We start from the raw sequence: 20,684 nt of genomic DNA on the forward strand, positions 1-20,684 counted from the left end.
AGCTTGGCATCAGCCTTCCAGGATCTCGGACCAAGGTCTTTTACATCTTCTATTGCAGGAAATGCCAGGGATTAAACCTGTGACCTTCTGCGTACAAAGCAGAGACTGTTCTACTCAGCTCCTGCCCCTACCTTTAAGGCATCTTCTTATTATATCACTAGTCTTAAAGCCTGTTGCATCCAGGAATGCAATGAGCAATAGTGGTGTCCCCCCCCCGAAAGTGTGGCTGCCACCTTACATGGTATTCCCGCTGGCAGGTGGGATGACAGGGCCACAGGTGGTCATACGGGTGGACAGCAGTTGAGTTGGAGGGCCTGTTGTCGGCTGGCACAACGAGTGCACAACCGGTCCGGGTGGCGCAGCTGGTGGACAGCGGGTCATTGGGCAGATGAGTCAGGGCATCATGGGAGCAGCTGCCTCGGTGGGTAGGCAGGGCCTGGCCACGAGGCTTGGTGAGTGCCTTGTACCTGGCCAAGCGGCTCATGACCCCTGACACCGTTGCTGCTGGGCGACCTTGTGTTTCTGCTAGCTGCTTGGGTAATGGCCCCACAGCTGGTCGCTCCAGGGGCCGGCCCAATCTGGCTGTGCCCAGCTAAGGGGCCTTTCCAATGTTATGTTTCAACAGAAGAGCCACGATTCTGTCCACTTACCTTCATCAGCACAAGCTTCTCGTCCTATGAGGAAAAGATACAACCATTTTTTTCTTCTGAAAAAGGTGCTGGGGAAGGGAATTTTGAACAGCTCAAAGATCATAGGTGGCTATTGCTTTCAGTTAAAAATGAAAACAAAGAAACATACAAATGTCTGTGTGGAACACATAGATTGCCCTTCACATTCTGATTAAAAGGTCAAATCATTTGAAGTAATCCAAGATAGTAAATGGATAGTCTACAGTTTAGTTATCCGTTGCTTGCAAAAGCCTTGTGACCATTACATCGCTTGCCTCTTTAATAGCACTTCCTCATTTACAGATTTGCTTGTAACCTTAAATTGGTACCATAAAGCATGTTGCTGAAGCCCACACTGAATGAAGTGTACCCAAAAGCCCATGCACCTATGTGGGAAAATAGATGGACTTGAATGTCATTTCAGTCTGTGGAGGGGAAAGCAGGAAGATGGATTGCACAGGCTTTCATCCATCCATCTGTTCATCTGGCAGCCCTAATGGTTAGCTGCTCGTTGTCCCAGTTGTCTTAAATAATGCTGACCTACAGGATATGGGATGGCAAAGGTCACACAGCTCATTTTCCTCTTGCTTTCTTTAAGTGATCATTAAACTCTCTGAGATGTTATAACTATCTGTACTAGGGACAGCCAGTCAGTATTCACAAACAGGTCAAAATCTTTCTATGTTAAGCAATTGTTCTGTACATTAGCTTTTTCATACGAGTGTAAGGGTGGGCATCCATACATGTGTCCAAAACATGTACAATAAGCCTATGCTGTATACTGTTGAATCCTGTTATAAACTACATTTTGATGTTTGCTTATTTTGTTCCAGCTGCAGGAAGGAACAAGGTTTTATGCAGATCAATAAAGCCCCATTCTAGGGCTGCAAGATGGACAGCTCAGGGGATCCTTTTTGTCTTCAGTTTTCCTGCTAATGAAGTGATGCTTGAGGGAGTACTACTCTGTTGTCATTAAGCAAAAATCAAGATGGAAGGGAGCCCCATGTTCTTATTGGAAAGCATCAAGAGATGGCATTGGAGGTCAGGAGTGTTTTGGTCTTGCACTCAGCATCAGTGAGTATTTTGGTAACTAGACAGAAGCCACACAACGTCTAGTGCATACTAGACATGTGCAAAAACAAGGAGGGTTATTTTTCAGATTGGGGTGTATTGGACCCAAAACATATCAATATTTCCACTATTCTTGAATCTTAATACTGGTATGGAATTAGAATTCAGAAAATATTTGGGAAATCTGAATTTTTAGCTCCAAGGCATTTAAAGGGACCAAGATCCATTTAAATGCCTCCCCCCTACAGAGCCTGGCAAACAGCTGATCTTGTGGAGAGACCTCTCATCAGAATGTTCTTGGGGTCTGTGGGGGGGCAGTTTGAAGTGCCCCCCCCCCACAAAGGCCACCAGCTCACAGATATTTTAGTGATCCCTTTCGTTTTCCCATTGGAATTTTTAGTATTGATTTTTAGAATTGTTTGTGATTTTAATTGTATTGTTGAACATGGGTTGTTCACCACCCTGAGTCTGCTCCAGAAGAATCTAAATAAATTATATATATATATATATAATAAAAATGGTTGTTGGCCATTTGAACGTAACAGCTAATGGTCAGACTTATTGAGCTGTTAAATTTACATGACCTGCAGCCATTTCAGGGCTCCCTTTCATTACCTCCACCCCCAAAACGGAGGAAAAGAAAAGGATTGCTGGAATGGCTTGCAATCATTCCTTACAGCAGGGATGCCTACAAGCAACCCCTGTGATCCCTTTACTTCCCTCCCTTTGGAGGGTTTAAGTGGCTGTCAGCCATTTAAACTTAACAGCTGATTGGCGGACTGGTCAAGCTCTTAAATTTAAATGGCCTGCAGGCATATTTCAGTGGTAGAGCTGCTGAATATGTCTAAATAAAAAACAAAAATAATTGGCTTTTATTTTGGTCAGCTATAAAAAAGTAAAGGTAAAGGTATCCCCTGTGCAATCACCGGGTCAGCTGTACTGGCAAGCTAAACAGATTGGACAATCTGTAATCAGTTTAGTAATATTGAAAAAAAATAGTGGTAAGGTATTTTTTCAGAATTGAACCAACTTTTCCTTCTTAGCCCAGATTCAGCCATCCCCTGTCTCTGATACTGCTTTTCTTGATGTACAGTGACAAGGACATGGTTGCTGCTTCTGGCCAAGTATTACCACCTCTTCTCATTGGCAGCATCTCACACTATGTTAGGAGTCTTCAAAGAAAAAAGTATGTCCAGATTGCTGATTTGGTAACTCTACCCATCTCTTGATCACTAGAAATCTTAGGCATTCCTGTGGGTTCTGAGGCTTTGCTAGGCAGTTTGGGACTTTTCTGTGTGATAATTCTAAAATCTTACTTAACATTTAGGGAATCCATAAAAAGAAGAATAAATTATCAGCAGTCAACCACAAAAGTTGCATATAGAGGATTCATACAATGAAGAATAATTTGTCATCAACCAACCAGTACAGTCTTATTGCCGAACTTACTGTCTGTCTGAATATCCTCCACAAACAATGGCATTTCTGAAATGCTGACGGACAGTTAAACACGGTTAGCCATGTCATAAGCTCAGAAAGCAAATTTTAATTCTCCATGTACAGGAAATAAGGTTGGGCTTCTGAATTTTTGCTCTTGATAAATTTTTAGCCTATACTACACCACAGTGGACTCATGGTGTTTTTAATTAAATCGTGAAGCTAAATGAAATAATAGGAGAACTTTAGATTGAGGGGGCTGCTGTATGCTTGGACTAATCCTTTAGTTGATTTGCATGTTCCAAACAGTACCATTAATCACTGCTCAAGCAGAAATTTCAGTAGTCATAGTGACCAAAGGGACAGTTTGCCTGGAGTGATGAAAAATAGGAACTGGGACAGCTCAATTTCTAAAAAATACTTGGCAGGTGCCAGGAAAGGTGCTGGTGGACACCGTGGTGCCCATGAGCGTCATGTTGGGGACTCCTGTGTTAACTCAATATTTGGGGACAAAGGGGAAGGGGCCAATTGGTTTAATTCCAGCAGGAAACTTGGTTCAGGAGGAGAAGTTGCATGTGGCTAGTTTAGAGGTATGTGAGGAAACCATGGTCAAGTTCTGCTAGCTGTCCCAGTTACTGTACACAAGCAGATCATGCCTACTTCGGAGCACCTCAGTCATTCTTCCCCGTATGTGATATCCTACTTGCCAGCCAGCAGCACCCTAGGGGCTTAGTGGCATTCCCAAACAATTTCATACTAGATACTGAAGAAAACAGAATGTTTGGCAGTAGTGGCTGGCCTGTGTTGGAGTGAAGTGATCTCCTCTTTCTATCACTAAAAAGAAAGAACAAAATAGCATTTTTTTCCCTGAAAGGCTGCCTGTAGTAATTGGAAGGATATTTTAGCCACGGCCACATCATTTTCCCCATCTGGATACTGAAAATGCCATGATTTAGTGCATGATTCAGCTTTAGTATTTACATATCAAGTCTGTTATACAATTGGTACACTCTTGCTTGGGAGAAACTAGACTTCAAGACATGGATACATAATGCTTATCTTCGAAGATGTTTTTCATCACTGAGGTGGCAGGGTAGCGTCTCGGCTATACTACTTCAGAAAGCATGTGAAAGCTTCTGCCACATAGAAACTAGCTCTTGAAGAGAAGACTTACAGTTTGTCTCCTCAACATTCTTATTTTTTGTCTACAAGGATCCTTTTTTGTGGTTTTAATATTGAGGAGCATTCAGTTGTATGAACGCCACTTGTTGTAAGAAGTGGCACAGTTCAGAAGCAGATTTACTTACAAGAAGCAGGCCAGAGGAGCTTAATAAGCAGTGCTTCTCAGTTTGTCTTATGCCTGCTGGCCATATGGCATTGCCACATTTATAGTACTAACTTCCTGTGTTAGCAAGTTCCGATTCCTTTGTATAATGCTATCACATCCCAAAATAGTGAGGGAATCCCCAGAACAGTATACATAGTTACTAGAGTGCAGCTGTTCTTTGGTAATGCAATGTTTTCCTACACTTGTTAACCCTTTTTAGGTAGATCTGTCTGGTGAAGAATTGTTGAACATCTTTTGCAGAGGTTCTGAGGAGTATTGGAGGATTCATTCCCAGTGCACATAAAATGCCAGCCAAACTGATTGAACCCAGGGCCACAGCCAACCTTGCTGTGGCCCTGGGAAGGCAAACCCACCAAAGGGAAGGCAAACCCACCAAAGCAAATTGGATATGTGGACATAGCATCATGGGTAAAGGCAGAAGAGGTTTCCCATCTTGGCTTTAAATTGCCCTGTACCCCTAAAAGCTATACCCCTAAAAGCTGTACCCCTAAAGGCTATATAAATTGCCCTGTACCCCTAAAAGATATTTGGTAGTAGCCAAATAAGATCCCATTCTTTGAATGAAAACTGACAGCCACAAAGTAAATTCTTGGTTGGAGTAAGAAGAAGAAGAGTTGGTTCTTATATGCCACTTTTCTCCATCTGAAGGAGTCTCCAAGATCCATTATGCACGGCATCAGCCATGCCGGGCTGCTGCCGGGCATTATGTCAGGGCATGCTTCCCATGTACTCACAGGGGAGGAATCCCCTGGAGTATGTGGGCTGCCCCAGCGTTGCGCGGGAAGATAAGTCCAGGCATTACACTCCAGCATTACACAGACAAAAAACTGTCGGTCATATAGACACGGACAATCAAGAATGGAGTCAGCACCACCTTGCAAAATAGCTGATTTCATGCCCCCCCCCGCCTCCCAGAATACAAGAGTTTGAAGCCATATATTTATTTTTATTGATTTATAATCACATTTGTATTCTGCCCTATGCAGGGAGGGGTGGCCTAAAGATCAAATAAATAAATAACCCCCTCAAGGCTCAATGGAAAAATTTTGCCCATCGAATTAATCTATCCAAATTATTAGTCAAACCAGAGATGTTTTGATTGCCAACTGGTAGCCCCTTAGTTTATATGAAACAGATGCTCCACAGATTCAAGATCTCAACAGTCTTCCTGAAGGGAGCTTATTAATGTTTCTTTATGTGTATTGTAAAAAGTGGTGGCAGTGGTTGTTATTAACTTTTGAACCAAGCACAACACCATTCAGTTGTTTACAGATACTCCTGTTTTGCCAAGTGGATATTGTAAACTACCTCTGTATATTTTGTGTCAGATATTTGTACTTCTTAAAACCATATTTATGGATAGTTTAGAGCCTCTTGTGGCGCAGAGTGGCAAGTGACAGAAATGCTGTCTGAACCTGTCTGCCCATGAGGTTGGGAGTTCGATCCCAGCAGCTGGCTCAAGGTTGACTCAGCCTTCTATACTTCCAAGGTCGGTAAAATGAGTACCCAGCTTGCTGGGGGGTAAAACGGTAATGACTGGGGAAGGGAATGGCAAACCACCCTGTATTGAGTCTGCCAAGAAAATGCTAGAGGGCGTCACCCCAAGGGTCAGACATGACCCGGTGCTTGCGCAGGGGATACCTTTACCTTTTATGGGTCGTTTAACTTTCAATGAAAAAATGGAAAAGATATAGTCAGAGGGCAAATAGTAACTCACCTTAACTTTATTGTGTGGCGTAATGTAAAGATTATCATATGGCATTTAGATTATGAAGACTGAGGTTCAAATCTCTGCTTTCCCTGAAACTTTCAGAGTGATCTCGAGCTATTCATTCTCGGCCTCACGGGATTGTTATAAAGGTAAAATGGAAAAAGGAAGAGTTGTGAACATAACTCTAAGCACCTAAGAAAAAAGGATGGTGGAATGTAGTATATAAAGGAGCATGCTTGGATTTTCAAGTAACATCTTCTGAGGGATGTTTTTGCTTTTGGGATATGTGAACGGTTTATTAATGAGGAGACCTTGTCACCTTTCCATTGTCATTTCCTTAGCCATGCTTATTCCTCCTCCCCCTACAATGAGCACGGAATCAGTTCTTTTCCATTCTCTGCTTGAAACTTCTATCTGCAAAGAATGGAGGGAGGTTTTCCTCTGCTTGCTCTCATGCGTGAGAATGGCAGTGTGTTCAAATAAAAGTCTCTCTTGTGACACTCCCTTGTGCAAGGCTGTTGTGATAATTGCACACAAATGAACTGGTGGGGGTGGGGAGAGAGTTTAAGGCTGGCTAACATTTCAGAGCACAGAACCAGATTCCTTGCCTTCCTTAGATGCAGGGTTTTACTGTCTCTTGAAGCTAGCTGATTTTTATTCAGAAAGAGTACCACTTCTACGATAATGTCGGCAAATGGAAGACATGTCCAATATAAATTGCTTCCCTTTCTGTTGCTGCACTCTTTATTAATTTCTACGCTGGCTGATTTTATAGCTTTCTGAACCTTTTATTTCCTTTTTCTGAGGATGTTTCTGATTATTGGATCTTGTTTTTGACTTCAGAAAGGAACATTCTGGAGGTTTGCGGACACAGTTGAAAAATTATGAATAAAATATACATACTCCCATATCTCAGAAGATTTTCACATTACCATTCTAAACTATATGTTATTAGTTGTTGGTCTGACTTTGAGTAAAGCTATACAGGAATGGGGATTTCATACAGTGAATTTCCTTGTGTTAATGAGCCATCTCTGAAGCATTGTGGTCATTTCAAACAGTTTTGCTCCCCATCCCCCCCCAGGCACCCCTTTTCACCCCAAATTTTTTCCTCAGATTTTGTTTTGTGTTCTAAGTTGAGTGCTAAAACACTTTATCAATATAGCACTTCAGTGCCGTAGTGGCACTACTGAGATAACTTGACTCCATTGACTTACGTTGCTCCTGGAAGACAGGAGACTCTTGGGAACTGCATGAGGAGCAAATTGGAGGTCTACAATAAAAGGGGGAAATGGGGGAAAACCACCCACTTTTCTTCTGATGGAGACTGTTCTTGGATCCAACCCTGTACACTTTACATGGAGATTAGTTTCAAAAGATTTTTTCTTAATTTAAAAACAATATTTCTGGAATTTTTCACTACAGCAGTTACAGATATTTAACCATTCAGAGAATGCAGTCAGGTGAAATTATCTCCCTCCATGAACAAACTGCCAGAGGAAGGGGGAAGGAGAAATAAATACACCTGATTCGTCCTCTTTCTTCCCCCCTCCAAGGTCTATAACTCTTAAAGAGGATTTCTGCAAGAAGCAGCAGGCTGCTGAGGGAAGGGTGCAATAATCTATCCCACAAGTCCTTCCATGAGCTTTTTCACAGAATGTACATAAATCTTACTGATTTGTCATATTTGGCAGTAACTTAAGTTACTCTGTGTACCATCCTTTATAATGGATTTTTTAAGTTGTGATGAAAGTATGATATCTATTATAAGGGATAAAAAGAAAGTAGCTAAATGTGTTATAGACACACATGCTTATACATAAATACACATGTTATTACTATTTATAATAACAACACATTATTATTTATGCTCTCTTTATTATAGTCTATTTTAAGGAGCATGAAATGTTATAAAAATAATTTAGACAGTGCCATTCACACCATCTGTGGAAAGATATTGGCTTCTCCTTGTTTTTATTATGGATTTTTTTGAATCTTCAACCATCTTGAATCTGTCTGTCAATACTGTCATAGCAGCAAGAATTCATTAAATGGGATACTGCCTTTGGGGACACCTGTCTAACCAGCGACCAATCTTGTTTTGATAAATGCTGAACATGTTGCAATTGCAGAAGAATCCAAAGTTTTTCAGCTATCATAAAAGGAACTTTTTTGCTTCTATCACAGTAGTAGTTTTCTGAGCTTCTGTTCTCCTCAGTTCCAAGTCAGACCTGAGTGCAGCCTTTTATTTAAAAAAAAATATTGGCCAAGAGTTGACCAACTGAATATCACAGTCACTAGAACTGATGCCTAACTGCTGCCTTTCCCCTGGCTATTAGTTCTAAGATGGACCAAACCCCCCTGTGATCTCCAGATAGCAAAAGGCAGTTAAGGGGATGTGGGCAGTTATACTGGAACTGTCTCAGAACATTTCCATTTTATAAAAGAAAGAATTTGTTCTGCTTCTTTTTATTGTGTCTTAATGGTGCCATTAGAGCACTGAAGTGCTATATTGGTTTATCACTATACCGCTCAAAACTTTTTTTAAAAGCTGACGAAGATCACGTGATGAGAAAAGGAAATGAAATGAACATAGCGCTTCAGAGACAGCTCATGAATGGAAGGAAATGTGCTGTATGAAACCCCTGTTCCTGTATCTCTTTTCTCAAAATGAGGCCAACAACAAATAACATCTGTTTAGAACAGTAATTTGAAAATTGTCTATGTTTACATTTGATTGTTCCAGGATCAGGTATAGCAGCCTATAGCCCCATCTGTTGGATTCCCACATCAGGCAAAGGACACCTTACTTTCAGGTCGCATCTTCTTCAGTCAGCAGGTCAGGAGGCCGTGTTAATAGCAGTTGTTGGGAGTGTGACTGTCCAGATCCCCAAGGAGCTTCCCTGTGTGTGGGAGAATAGGTGAAAGGGGGTGGAAATTAGAAGGCTTTACCCCATCACAACTTCTAGACTGATTTGATTAAGCCACAGTCATACCAAGGAGATTTAAATGAACCAACTGGGACGCAGTTATGAACAAGAGTCTTATCTGACACATTGGAGTATAAGGGAAACTAGAAAAATAGAAACAGTTAATGGCCCTTTTCTACTAGCTAGCTGCATAATGGTCTGCCGGTTAAGTGTGAAAGGAACCTGCTGTGTCTTCCCAGAAAAACATAACTGGGTTAGCAGTATATGGAAACCTGCACTGTCATAGCTTTTGAAGCATTTTTATAGCATGGCACAGAAATATGACTTAAATCCAGCTATGATGGCTTTCACTCTGACTACTAGCTTATCATCACATTCTTAGTACATATCTGAGACATATATGTTCAAATTAGATTAACTGAGGCTTTATCAAAGTGAGACATTTAGTATCCTTTGCTGCCTGTCTATTATTATTATTATTATTATTATTATTATTATTATTATTATTATTATTTAATTTTTAGACCGCCCTTCTCCAAATAGGTCTCAGGGTGGTTTACAACATAAATAGTTAAAACACAATAAAATCCCCATAAAACCCCCAATTAACATCAACAAAAGTTACATATAACATATAAGTGGCGGTGGTCACAATTCTGATCTTAGTTACCTGAGTTCCCCCCAAGTTCAGCCTGGTGGGGACAATAATATTTAGAAGAGGGTGGCACCAATACAATAGCTCTAACCATGATCTCGATGTTAGAGATCTCAATATTGGAGGGGATCCTCCGATGGATTAGTGGGAGAGCTGTCCTGGCCTCAACCATATGCCTGGCGGAAGAGCTCCGTCTTACAGGCCCTGTGGAAAGCTGGTAGATCCCGCAGGGCCCTTAGCTCTTCTGGGAGCTCATTCCACCAGGTTGGGGCCAGGACTAAAAAGGCCCTGGCCCGGGTCGAGGCCAGGTGAACATCCTGTGGGCCCGGGACAACCAGTAAATTCATACCCGCAGAGCGGAGTGCCTTGCGGGGGGGCATAAGTCTAAAGATCAGCATGTTACACAAAAGCTTTTCCCTTCTGCCAATCTGCAGTGCCAAGGGATACAAAAAATATGTGAATGGCTAATGCTCCAAATGGACAGAAAGTAAGGTAAACAAGCAAGATAAAAAGTGAACAAGAAGTAAAAAAAAAATGGGTTGAAATATTAGTATTTTGCATTGCTGTGCTGATAAACCAGATATAAGATCAAGTGCTTAGATCCCCATATTACCATAATGTCACTTACTTTGAGGGGAAGGGGATTGTACTGGCAATAAGACTTATCCCTAGAACTGCAAAGCTGATATTGATCTCATTCTTTATTGTTTCATGCATCAACTCCAGCTTTGCAAGCTTATACTCATTCTCAGTAATAGTGTTTAGAAGACTTTTGTTAGAAAGCACCGTAGAGGTCGGCAGAGAAATTATCTGGCACAATTACTGTGTCTAATTTCAGTGTTTTTTAGTTCAGTCTGTTTCCTCCATGATTAAGGACCCAGTTATTTTTTTTTCCAATAGAAAAGCGGCCATAGAAAGCTGCATATTTGATCCGATCAAAACCCCTCCAAGCTACTTGGGGGGGGGGGGAGCACCAGAAGGAGGGTGTGATTAAGAGAAACAGCTGGTGGAGAAGGAGTTAAATATCATCTCCTCCCCCCTCCACGGTCTTCTGATCAAATTCACAGCCTCCCAAGGCAACATTTCAGTTGGGAGGAACATTATTGGCATTTCTGTGTTCTGTATGTAATGTCGAGTTTGGTTCTAAGACAGTTAGACAAAAGGCAAAAACAGGAGGCTGATCAGCTGAGATAGTGGTATGTAACCAGCCAAAGCTTTAGCAGCTTGAGCGTATAAATGGAGTAACCAGGGGAAAGCCCAGCTGGCCTTGCTTGCCTCCCCACCCTTCCCCTGCTTGATAAAGCCTTCTTGTAGATCACAGATATGCAAAGCTTAAGCAGGCTTAATTTGTGGGACAGTCGGGGATATGATGGTACTGGGAAACGGCTCTGATCTACAGCATGTATCTTCTATAAACTGCTTAAAGGAAGGAAACTGTGCCAAGTTAACAGAATGTTGGCAAATTTTGTATTTTAGTAAATAAGCTGCAGCTTGTTGATCAAGATTCCAAGTCATACAATGGTTTTACAAAATTACTAGAGCCATTGTTTTTTTTTTTTTAATCTGCCTTATCAGAAGCTGCTGTTGTGCACAGTTGGATGAGATACAGTTTGAGGAGACACAAAGAGTGGTTGTAGATGAACATTTTGCCATACATATTTTACATATTGGCACATATCTGCACCTCCTACATAGTAAAATTTCTCATTGCTCTTGTCCAGATCATACCGATGCCCAAACAAACTGGAGAAAGAAAGCTCATGCCTCTTTGGTTTGGTCATCTCTGAGATTCTTGGCTTTGGAAAAGCAGGAACTTTTATCATTTTACTATAATAATTTGGTAGGAGTCATTTTCATGGATATGTGTGTGGCTATATAACAAAAAAAATTCGCAGTGGTTTTTCCAGTATGTCTTGCACATCACAGTTCTGCACATGTAGTCTAGTTTTTACCAACACTGCAAAACATTAATACATGCATGGCAAATGGGAATTGGATTGGGTATTAGGTTCCTAGTAATTTAGTTTTCACCCAGTAAAGTGTCTGTGTTTATTGGCATGCCTGGTTGCTCACTATTGTTCTTAATAAATCTGCTTACATTCAGAGGCAAAATAATGTTGTTTAGATTGATCAATGGCCATGGTGTTAGGTTGGTTATGAAATTCTTTATGAGATGTTCTTAAATCTCAGATTACTGGCAGCTGTAAAGAATGATAATTGATGGATGGATTGTTCTTTAGTGGCATTCTGGGTTTGTCAGTGTTACCCACAAGCATTGGTGAAACACTTCATTATAAAGACTGCCATTCTCTCTTTTGAAAAAACAAATATTTACATTTGTTTCACTTATTAATTTTGTCCTTTGTTCACCTCCTGCTGACATGCGTATTTCCTGTCAGATATGCTTTTTCAGTCTGTTGTTTCATCAAACTAATTTAATATTGTCCCAATGAACAATGTTGCATATGCACAAAATCCAGGAAGACTGACCTCTTCACTGACTTGCATTTGTGAACAGGAATGCTTGTGTTTTGTAGAGGTTTTTTCCCCCCTCCTATCTAAATTTCTGAAAAGTGTGAAATTCTTGCTGATCTTACCATTAAAATGGGCAAGGGTATCCCAGGAGCAACATCTGAAAAAATCAAACTGACATAGTCCTGATTCAAAAACTGTTCCAGCACAGTGGTGCTCTGTAAGAGGGTAGTAAGACTTGTAAGCCTCATGCCAGACTCCCCAGACCAATCTCATAGAATGTCTCTAGGCCAGTCACATAGCCTCCTTGTGTCTCAGTTGTATAAGTGCTATAAGGTGTGCAGAACTGTTGACTTCTATGTTCAATGTTTCCTCGGCCCCCAGGTATAAGAAAATAGTATCTCCCGTCCCACTTCTCCACTTTCTTTCTTTCTTTCTTTCTTTCTTTCTTTCTTTCTTTCTTTCTTTCTTTCTTTCTTTCTTTCTTTCTTTCTTTCTTTCTTTCTTTCTTTCTTTCTTTCTTTCTTCCTTCCTTCCTTCCTTCCTTCCTTCCTTCCTTCCTTCCTTCCTTCCTTCCTTCCTTCCTTCCTTCCTTCCTTCCTTCCTTTCGATCGATCTATCTATCTATCTATCTATCTATCTAGATTTTTATACCGCCCATCTATATGGCTCTCGGCAGTTCACATAGAACATCACGACAAATACAGGATTGGGAACTGTGTTATTGCCAGTGATCATTTAAAATTTTTCAGGGCTTGCAAAAGGAAGCTCCTCCACCAGGCATTTGCCTGAAACTGACCAAACCCAAATAACATCCACAGGGCCCATGGCCTGAACCAGTCTGACCTCTCTGGAGGCCTTAGCTAAGTTCCTGTTATATTGTTTTTGTTTAAAGTCACTCAAATTGTGTTATTCAGAACCACTTTTAGATTATTGTTATATTTGACTATGTTACATGTTAGGCCATTCCATGTATATATACCATCCGTGATGGTATATGTAAACTGTTCTGAGCCATATGGAAGGGCGGTATAAAAATCTAATAAATAAAAGTAAATATGGATGTAACAAAGTCCTCTGAATACTAGAATGGGGATGTGGATTCAGATGTCTGGTTTCCCTACCACTAAGTAATTTTTTTTCTGTCTCCCTGTGCTGTGGTTCTCATCTATCTGTATGGTAGAGTGGGTTTGCGACAAGCAATTACGGAAGTCTCCCACTGCCATGTGTCCTTCTCTCACCTGGAATAGTCAAGTGACTTTTGGTAGGAGAAATGTAGCTGTCTCTGTCTGCCCTTAGAGTGCTATCCCAGGAGATACATTTCATACTATGTAAAATCGACATCTGAATATCAGATGCAGTCTTTTTTTGCTAGATATGTAAGCTAAATATCTTGAGGAAAGACCCATAATATTAAAGTTTTCCTGCTGGACATTCTAAGTAATGCCAACCCACTACCACTTCACAGTTGAGATGCGAGAAGTCTAAACGGTGGACATTAAAAAGGTATGAGGTCAAGCTCTGTTTGCCCACTGTCAGTCAGTGCTAAAACAAAACCATTCTTTGTCCCTCTGGTCCTTGCATTCTTCTCCCTGGAGTCCAGTTTGGCATTATATCACAAGGTACTTTGTACTCAGATAATTAGGAGCTATTATTCCAGAAAGTAAAAAAAGGAGGCAACAATTTGGGGAGAGGTAATGTGCCATGGACCTGGTGTTCCTTCCTTATGTATACAGGGAGGGGAGAGGAAGTAGGGGTTTCATCTGAAGTGCGAAAATACGAACAAAGCAGCTTTCTGCAGGGCTTTAAGAACGACTTCCTGGCTAGAGTTCCTAGAAACCAAATCTCTCCAGCATCCATTTCTATGCCAACGCTTCCCTGTGGGCACAGCAAACTACCTGCCCTGCATTTGCAAGATCTTTTCTAAGTACTTATATATATTCCCTCTTTATAACTGAATTATGGTATCTCAGTGCATCTCAGGCCACTGATTATCTATGGAAGAAGCTCTTGTCTTCTTGATTAGGCTTTTTCATTTGCGTCAAGATTTTCATCTCCCTTGTTGTTGTTATTATTTGTTTTTATTCAGTCTGTTGATGTTTCTCCTAATTCTGGTAAGGCAGGCAGACTAGAGAGGAATTTATTCCAGTAAAGCTTAATCCTCTAAATACGTCAGATTGTTTGGTGGGGGAGGGAACGATGGAGGCCTTCTGAATAGCAATGAAGATTACTTGCATCTTTCCAAGTCCAGAAAATGTATGGAAAAGTGTGATTGGAATTAAAACCTGCTTTGGCTATGGTGATGGTAGGAAGGTAAATGAAACCTGAATGCTTGCCAAAAAGCACTGAAACCTTTAGTTAACTGATATAGTATAGTTCTCTCTCAGTACTATGTACCTGTTCATGTTAAGGTTGTGTGCTGGAAAGCAGACCCTCACCAGACTTGAGCCCCATTCGAAAAGCTTACAAGCCAAACTTAGCATCATATTGATGCATGGGAGATTATTTGTGTGGATACTTTCCAAAAAGTGAAATCAGTGTGAAATCCAAACTGTGGCTCTCCACATGTCCATAAACTACAGTTCTCATGTATGTGCTGGCAGGGGTTCATGGAAATTGTAGTCCATGGACATCTGGAGAGCCACAGTTTGGCCACCTCAGTCTATGTTAAAAAAATGTTGGACAGCCTGTTTTATGCACATGGAGAAGGAGAAAGTCAGAAAGCTGATTCACTCACTGATCACTGATCATAGTGACTGGCTTGCCTCTGAGTATAGTTCTACTATTAGATATGAAGTCAGGTTCACATTGGGGGTGATGAAAAAGCCTCCCTGATGACTGCAAAATATTGTGTTCACTTATAAGTTCCCCCCTCCTTTTATCATTAGTTCTACACCATTGCTGCTATGAGCCATCTCTGTCCCTGCTAAATGTTCCCCTCTTATGCTGTCTTCAGTCTTTCTTTCCTGGCAGATCAACTTATAACGTTTGATCACAGAAGCTCAGTCTTTGTGTCATTAACTGTGGTCTTTCCTGGAGAGACTAGCATAGCCCAAGTGATTAAGGCAATGGGGAGAAGAGTTCCAAGTATTACAAAAACTTCTCCAAATGGATAAGGCCCATGTGAGAGAGTGGAATAATTATTGAAGGCACATGAGTAATTGATGCATGCATATTTTAAATGGACCACATCTGTTTCTGGGTGAGCCAACTGCAGTGGCTGTAGTCCCAAGAGGCTATGATTCTAAAAATGGCTTCTTGAAAAAACATTTTTATATTTGGGTTGTCTTGGACCAAAAAAACATACAGAGCATGGCTTTAGTGAAGTAACTGGAACAATGGCATTGAGAAGACAACATTCAAATCCCTGTTCAACAGGAAATTTATTTGATGGCCTTGGGCAGGTCTTTATTTTCACTGAACATAATTGAAAGAGACACCTTGATATAAATTAAATTGTCATATACATGTCACCCTGAGGTCCATGGAGCAGTGGTGTAATACAGGAATGGTAAATGGAAGATCACATTCATGTATCATTTGCTGTTTCCCCCTTCTAAAATGACCATGAAGACAAGATTGGGCCCCACTTTTGCATATTTTAAAGGGGCAAGCAGCAATGAATGCATGCATGGGTCACTCATTATTGGCCAACAGATTATATATCCATACTTGGCTGCAGTACCAGACTCCAGAATGTGGCAGAAAAAGCTTTGTGCTGTGATATTGCTTGCCACAATCTAGATTATGTCTCTGCCATTACATACACTGAACGATCATCTACACATTTCCCAAGATGGATCTATGTTATTGTGAATGTACACCAAAAAAAAAAAGGGGGGGAATTCTTAGCTTTATTTCTATAGATTTTTTAAAAGAGATGTTAACAAATAGTAGCCATTAACTTGATCCACAATTTGTCTGACACAGCGCTAACTAAAACCCTGCAGCAGATGGAGCAAAGAGCCAGAGTCACATGCCTAACTGACCGCATTGGCCTTTCCCCCTATCCCCACAAACTGAACATGACCGAAGTAGAAAGTATAGAATACTCCTCCCTCCCCTGGTCAGAAGCTGAATTCCGTTTAACTTTGCTCTATATTTGTTGGGAGGAGTCAGAACATATTGGTCCTTGCTACTTTGCAGTTTCCTTCAGAGGAGAAAGGAGAGACGTGGCTCCCCTACCAGAGTGCTCCTCTTGATGCTGCTGGAACCAAATAAAGAAATCTGCCACAGAACCATTATCTTGCTGTTGTTCTGGTGAAGGGGACAGTAGTAACAAATATAGTAACAATGTCACTACTCTGACAAACAGTTTAGTGAAGCTCATTTTCTTGCATGACTTGGATGGACCGTGGGTCTGATTCAATATAAGACAGCCTCATTTGTATTCATGATGTAGAAAAGGCGGTGCCCTGGCCTACTGGCCTCTTTCAACTCAGAGGACATGTGGGGGGTGCAAGCAAGCACCTTATGGAGTGGGGGGCTGTGGGAGGCCCCCTCTGGGATACAGGACAGTCAATAAAAGTCTCTGCCCTGGGAATGTTTCCTCATGAGAAAGTTGTGTGAAGCTTGCAATTTGCAATCAGTAGGAAGGAATGCTTTGAGGGTGGCTATCACAGGCAATTGCAGCAGGGAAAATAATGCTGATGTGGGTGGGATTATAACATACAACTGTTTTTGATTTACCTTGTTATTGAACTGAACTGAAGAACATACAGACTGAAAGGTTTTCAGTTCTTCAAGCAAATTTTGTTATCAGTTAAATATTTTCATTGAAGGAAGAAACTGTGACAAGTTTATGAATTATTGGATGTTTATTGGTATTAGCAATTACTGCCACACAACATTTCTCTTTGTTTCCCACCTGAAGCCTGACATTCCTGCACCTCCATGGGATCCAAAGCCAGAGAGTCCCCCCTCTCAAGTAGCCCTTTTCACCAGGGGATTGATCTCTGTTGCCTAGAAAAGACTTGCAATTCCAGAAAATCCCAGTTCCTAACTGGAGATTGCTATCCTTGCAACCTCTCTGAGGCACAGTGCCACAGAGTTCCTCCTCCCAAGCAAGGCCTTTCATCTTCAGCACCCTGTAGATCATTTGTCATTATAGAGTCCCCCCCTCCAAAACAACCATTGTCCCCTGGGGAGCTGATTTCCATAGTCTGAAGATATTTCCAGGCTGCACCTGGAGGTTGGTGATCCCTTAGTCAGGAATGTCCCTTGAGGTGTGGAGATGGAGCCTCAAGAGTCCATGGGTGGGCAGGAGCTTTTGCCATGTAGCCAGCCCCCAGGAAGGTCATGCAGGTGTGCATCCTAGTACCCGTTGTTTCCCTGGGTGCACCAGACTTTGCCTCTAGTAATACTAATAATTAGCTGTAAAGCCCATTGCGCAAAAAATACAGTAGATTCTAGACTGCCAGTGCTCCCTTTCAGTACTCCCCCCCACCTATGAAGTTGGAGGGGGCAGTATTGAAAGGGAGTGTAGACCATATAATAGCTGATCATGACAGCAACAGGGCTGTCATGATCAGCTGTAATGTGGGGTCTGGGGCCTTTAAACCCTCCCTGTCAGCCTGCCAAGGCAGGGGGGAGCATTTAAAAGGAGAATGGGCCCTGTGTAACTGCTTCACAACAGCCTTGCAAGCCTGCCATGATCAGCTGTAATGTAGGGCTTGATTACTTTAAATGCTCCCCACCATCCTACCAAGGTGGGAGGGGGACCATTTAAATGGCATGGAGATCCCATGTTACAGCTGTTTATGACTGACCCATTGCTGTCATTATCAGCTTTAACATGGCAGTATACTACCTTTAAATAATCCCCTCCTTTGCAGGCAAAACTTTGGTGGTGGGGGTTGCGTCTTGAACGTTCCAAAATCTCTGGGCATGGGTGGGTCTCTGCCTGGAGGCTTTGGAATGTTCAATGCATTGTCGGAAGTATGCACACTCAATTATATTGTAGGTTTATACTTTATTTTTATAGACTGCCCTTCCTATTTTGCTCAGGGCAGGTAACAACAAAAAATATACAAAATAATAAACTTCACATAATTTTAAAAGTTCCTATATAAATTTAAGTTAAAATTGTATTCTTTAAGTTGCCTCCTAAAAATCCTTAGGTGGGATTATTTTATGTTAGGTGGATTGATGTTTCTCAAGCAGGGAAGCCAGCATTTCCTGGCCTCAACCATAGGCCATGCAGATCTGTTGAAGGTCCTGGAAGGCCCTGATCTCTTCCAGGGAGAGTGTTCCACGAGGGCGGGGCCAAGGCCACCATTGGACCCCATTTGAAGTCATGGGTCTCCTGCTGTTGTGTCCAGCTAGTTATGTTCAGTCAATATTGCACTTTTAAAAATGACATTTCACTTGTACTTTTTAAATGACACTTTCATTTGTACTAGTTCTGTTATCACTCACTGCATAAATATAAATATAATAAATATAATAAATAAATAACAGCTTATGCCTCTTGAATGCCAGGACTCTTCTGTAAGCTGTTTTTTCTTCTTTACATTACCAGGTTTCCATTTGGCGCACAAGTCCACAGCGATGACTGGGGAGATATATTGGCATTTTAACGTGAACATCCCGGTAGCAGAGCCCTGCTGTCCGTGGGCAGGATTTCCAAGCACTATTGGAGCAGTCCAGCAACCTCCTCTTGTCCTCTCCCTTCTAAAATCATCAGTCTGTTAGAACATCCATGTCAGGTTGCTATGACATACATCAACATTGATGAGAGACAGGAACATTGTCGGGTGATTTTGAGCTGCCAGAATAATCAGCTGTATGCACAACATGGCTTAAAGGATTTCTCAGTTAGCAGCATGCATCCACTGAAGAACTTAGACACTCGGATTTTTACTGGCGATCTTAATCCTGTAGGCAAAGCAAACAGCAATACAGAGTCACATCTCTACCAGAGTGTAGAGAATCTACATTGGGCTTCAGTGGCTGAGTCAAGTTGCCATCCCCACTGTGGGAATGTAGACAATGAACTCATTTTCCATTACAAAGGCATAGCACATTGGTCCAAGTGTTCCATGGAAGGTGCCTCAGTCCCCAGCTCACCTAAATGTTGCCGACACTTCACTTTTCCGTCCGAGCAAATACCACCTTCAGCGCGAGATGTAGCCCTTTCCCCATGTGCCAAAGTGCCTCCATGGCTTTTTTCCTCGTCCACGGATGGGGATGCCAAAAAAACCTTAAAGGAGAAACTTAGGATCCACAGTACTAAAACTGCAGAGATTTGCAAGCCTCTCAGACCTCAAATGTCCTTGAATGACCTGGTTGCAAGGGAGTGTCCAGAATGCCAGGCATGCCAGCAATATAAGAATGGATGTTCAGTCAACTGTTGCACCATATTTGTGCAGCACGCTGCCCTTGCCCATGGGCCATGGATGGCCCTAGGGAAACATCGTCGTTATTTTTCTCGTAGGCTGACCAGTCCAGAAGACATCAAACAAGAAGTTCAGCGAAGGCTGAACTTCAGGAGACAGAACAGTTCACCCAACTTAGCTATTCATTGTGCCAGTGAAGGCCAGGAGATGGTCAAATCCCAAACCACTGGATCCCTAAAAGGTTGTGAGGGAGAAGGGGAACTGAGCAGGAAAGCAGACTGCAAAGAACGGCTGTACATACCCACTTTTGAGGAGTTCAAGAGAATGAGAATCAAGGAAACATATTTGCAAAGTGGTAGTAATGAAGCACCAAAACACTTAATGGAAGGGGCCCAAAAACTGGAAGAAAAAAGAAGCCAGAATCTTTGTGCAGATACTCAGCAGGATCTTGCCAGAGACACTGTTTCTACTGTAGATGAATATGATGATGTGTTCCATGAAAATACTCAAAATGCTTCTGACTTGAATAGCTACCAAGATTCTTCATCCACTTGGGACAGAAGCTTCTGCCTGATGAATATGCCAGTGGCAGGAGACTGTAATAGTGAGATGACAAGTTCTGATAGGATAATGGACCCTGTTTGTTCTAGCCCAATTCCAAGATCACCTTTACAGTCTGCTGCTGGCCCTACAGAGGGAGGGAAGAATTTTACTGAAGGGGACAAGCAGGAATTAGATGGAGAACAACTAAGTGAAGAACTTCACCATACTGGACAGTCCTTTGTGTCTGAAACGCAATCTTCTTGCTGTCCGCTGCTGTTAGAAGCAACAGATATATCCAGCTATGGAGCTAAGCTACAGAAAATGAAGGATGAATTTATAGGTTCTGCACTGGACCTCATTAAGAAGAGGTAACAAATTCTGTTCGAGTTCCTGAAAGAATTTCAGGTGGAGAGTTCTTAACAAATGTCCTTACAGGTTAAGTTAGCATTAACAATTTTTAGAACTTCCTATGTCTGAATTTACATGCTCTAAAAGTGAGGTTGGTCCATTAT

General features: G+C 41.7%; 1 protein-coding gene across 9 annotated transcripts in view; it reads left to right on the forward strand.

Annotated features, from left to right (window-relative positions):
* LOC143829493 (uncharacterized) overlaps positions 1-20,684 on the forward strand; it is a 79,815-nt gene that overhangs the window by 38,535 nt on the left and 20,596 nt on the right. For 4 of the 9 annotated variants that reach the window (XM_077320530.1, XM_077320525.1, XM_077320527.1 and 1 more), the window contains 2 exons: positions 1,502-1,742; positions 18,813-20,540. In XM_077320530.1, coding sequence (XP_077176645.1) covers positions 19,006-20,540 — 1,535 coding nt within the window. In that variant the 5' untranslated portion in view covers positions 1,502-1,742; positions 18,813-19,005. The remainder of the gene's footprint in view (positions 1-1,501; positions 1,743-18,812; positions 20,541-20,684) is intronic. The other 5 variants (XM_077320529.1, XM_077320532.1, XM_077320533.1 and 2 more) reach the window with 2 other exon arrangements.

Source organism: Paroedura picta, chromosome 2 (assembly GCF_049243985.1).
Source record: "Paroedura picta isolate Pp20150507F chromosome 2, Ppicta_v3.0, whole genome shotgun sequence".
NCBI classification, from domain to species: domain Eukaryota; kingdom Metazoa; phylum Chordata; class Lepidosauria; order Squamata; family Gekkonidae; genus Paroedura; species Paroedura picta.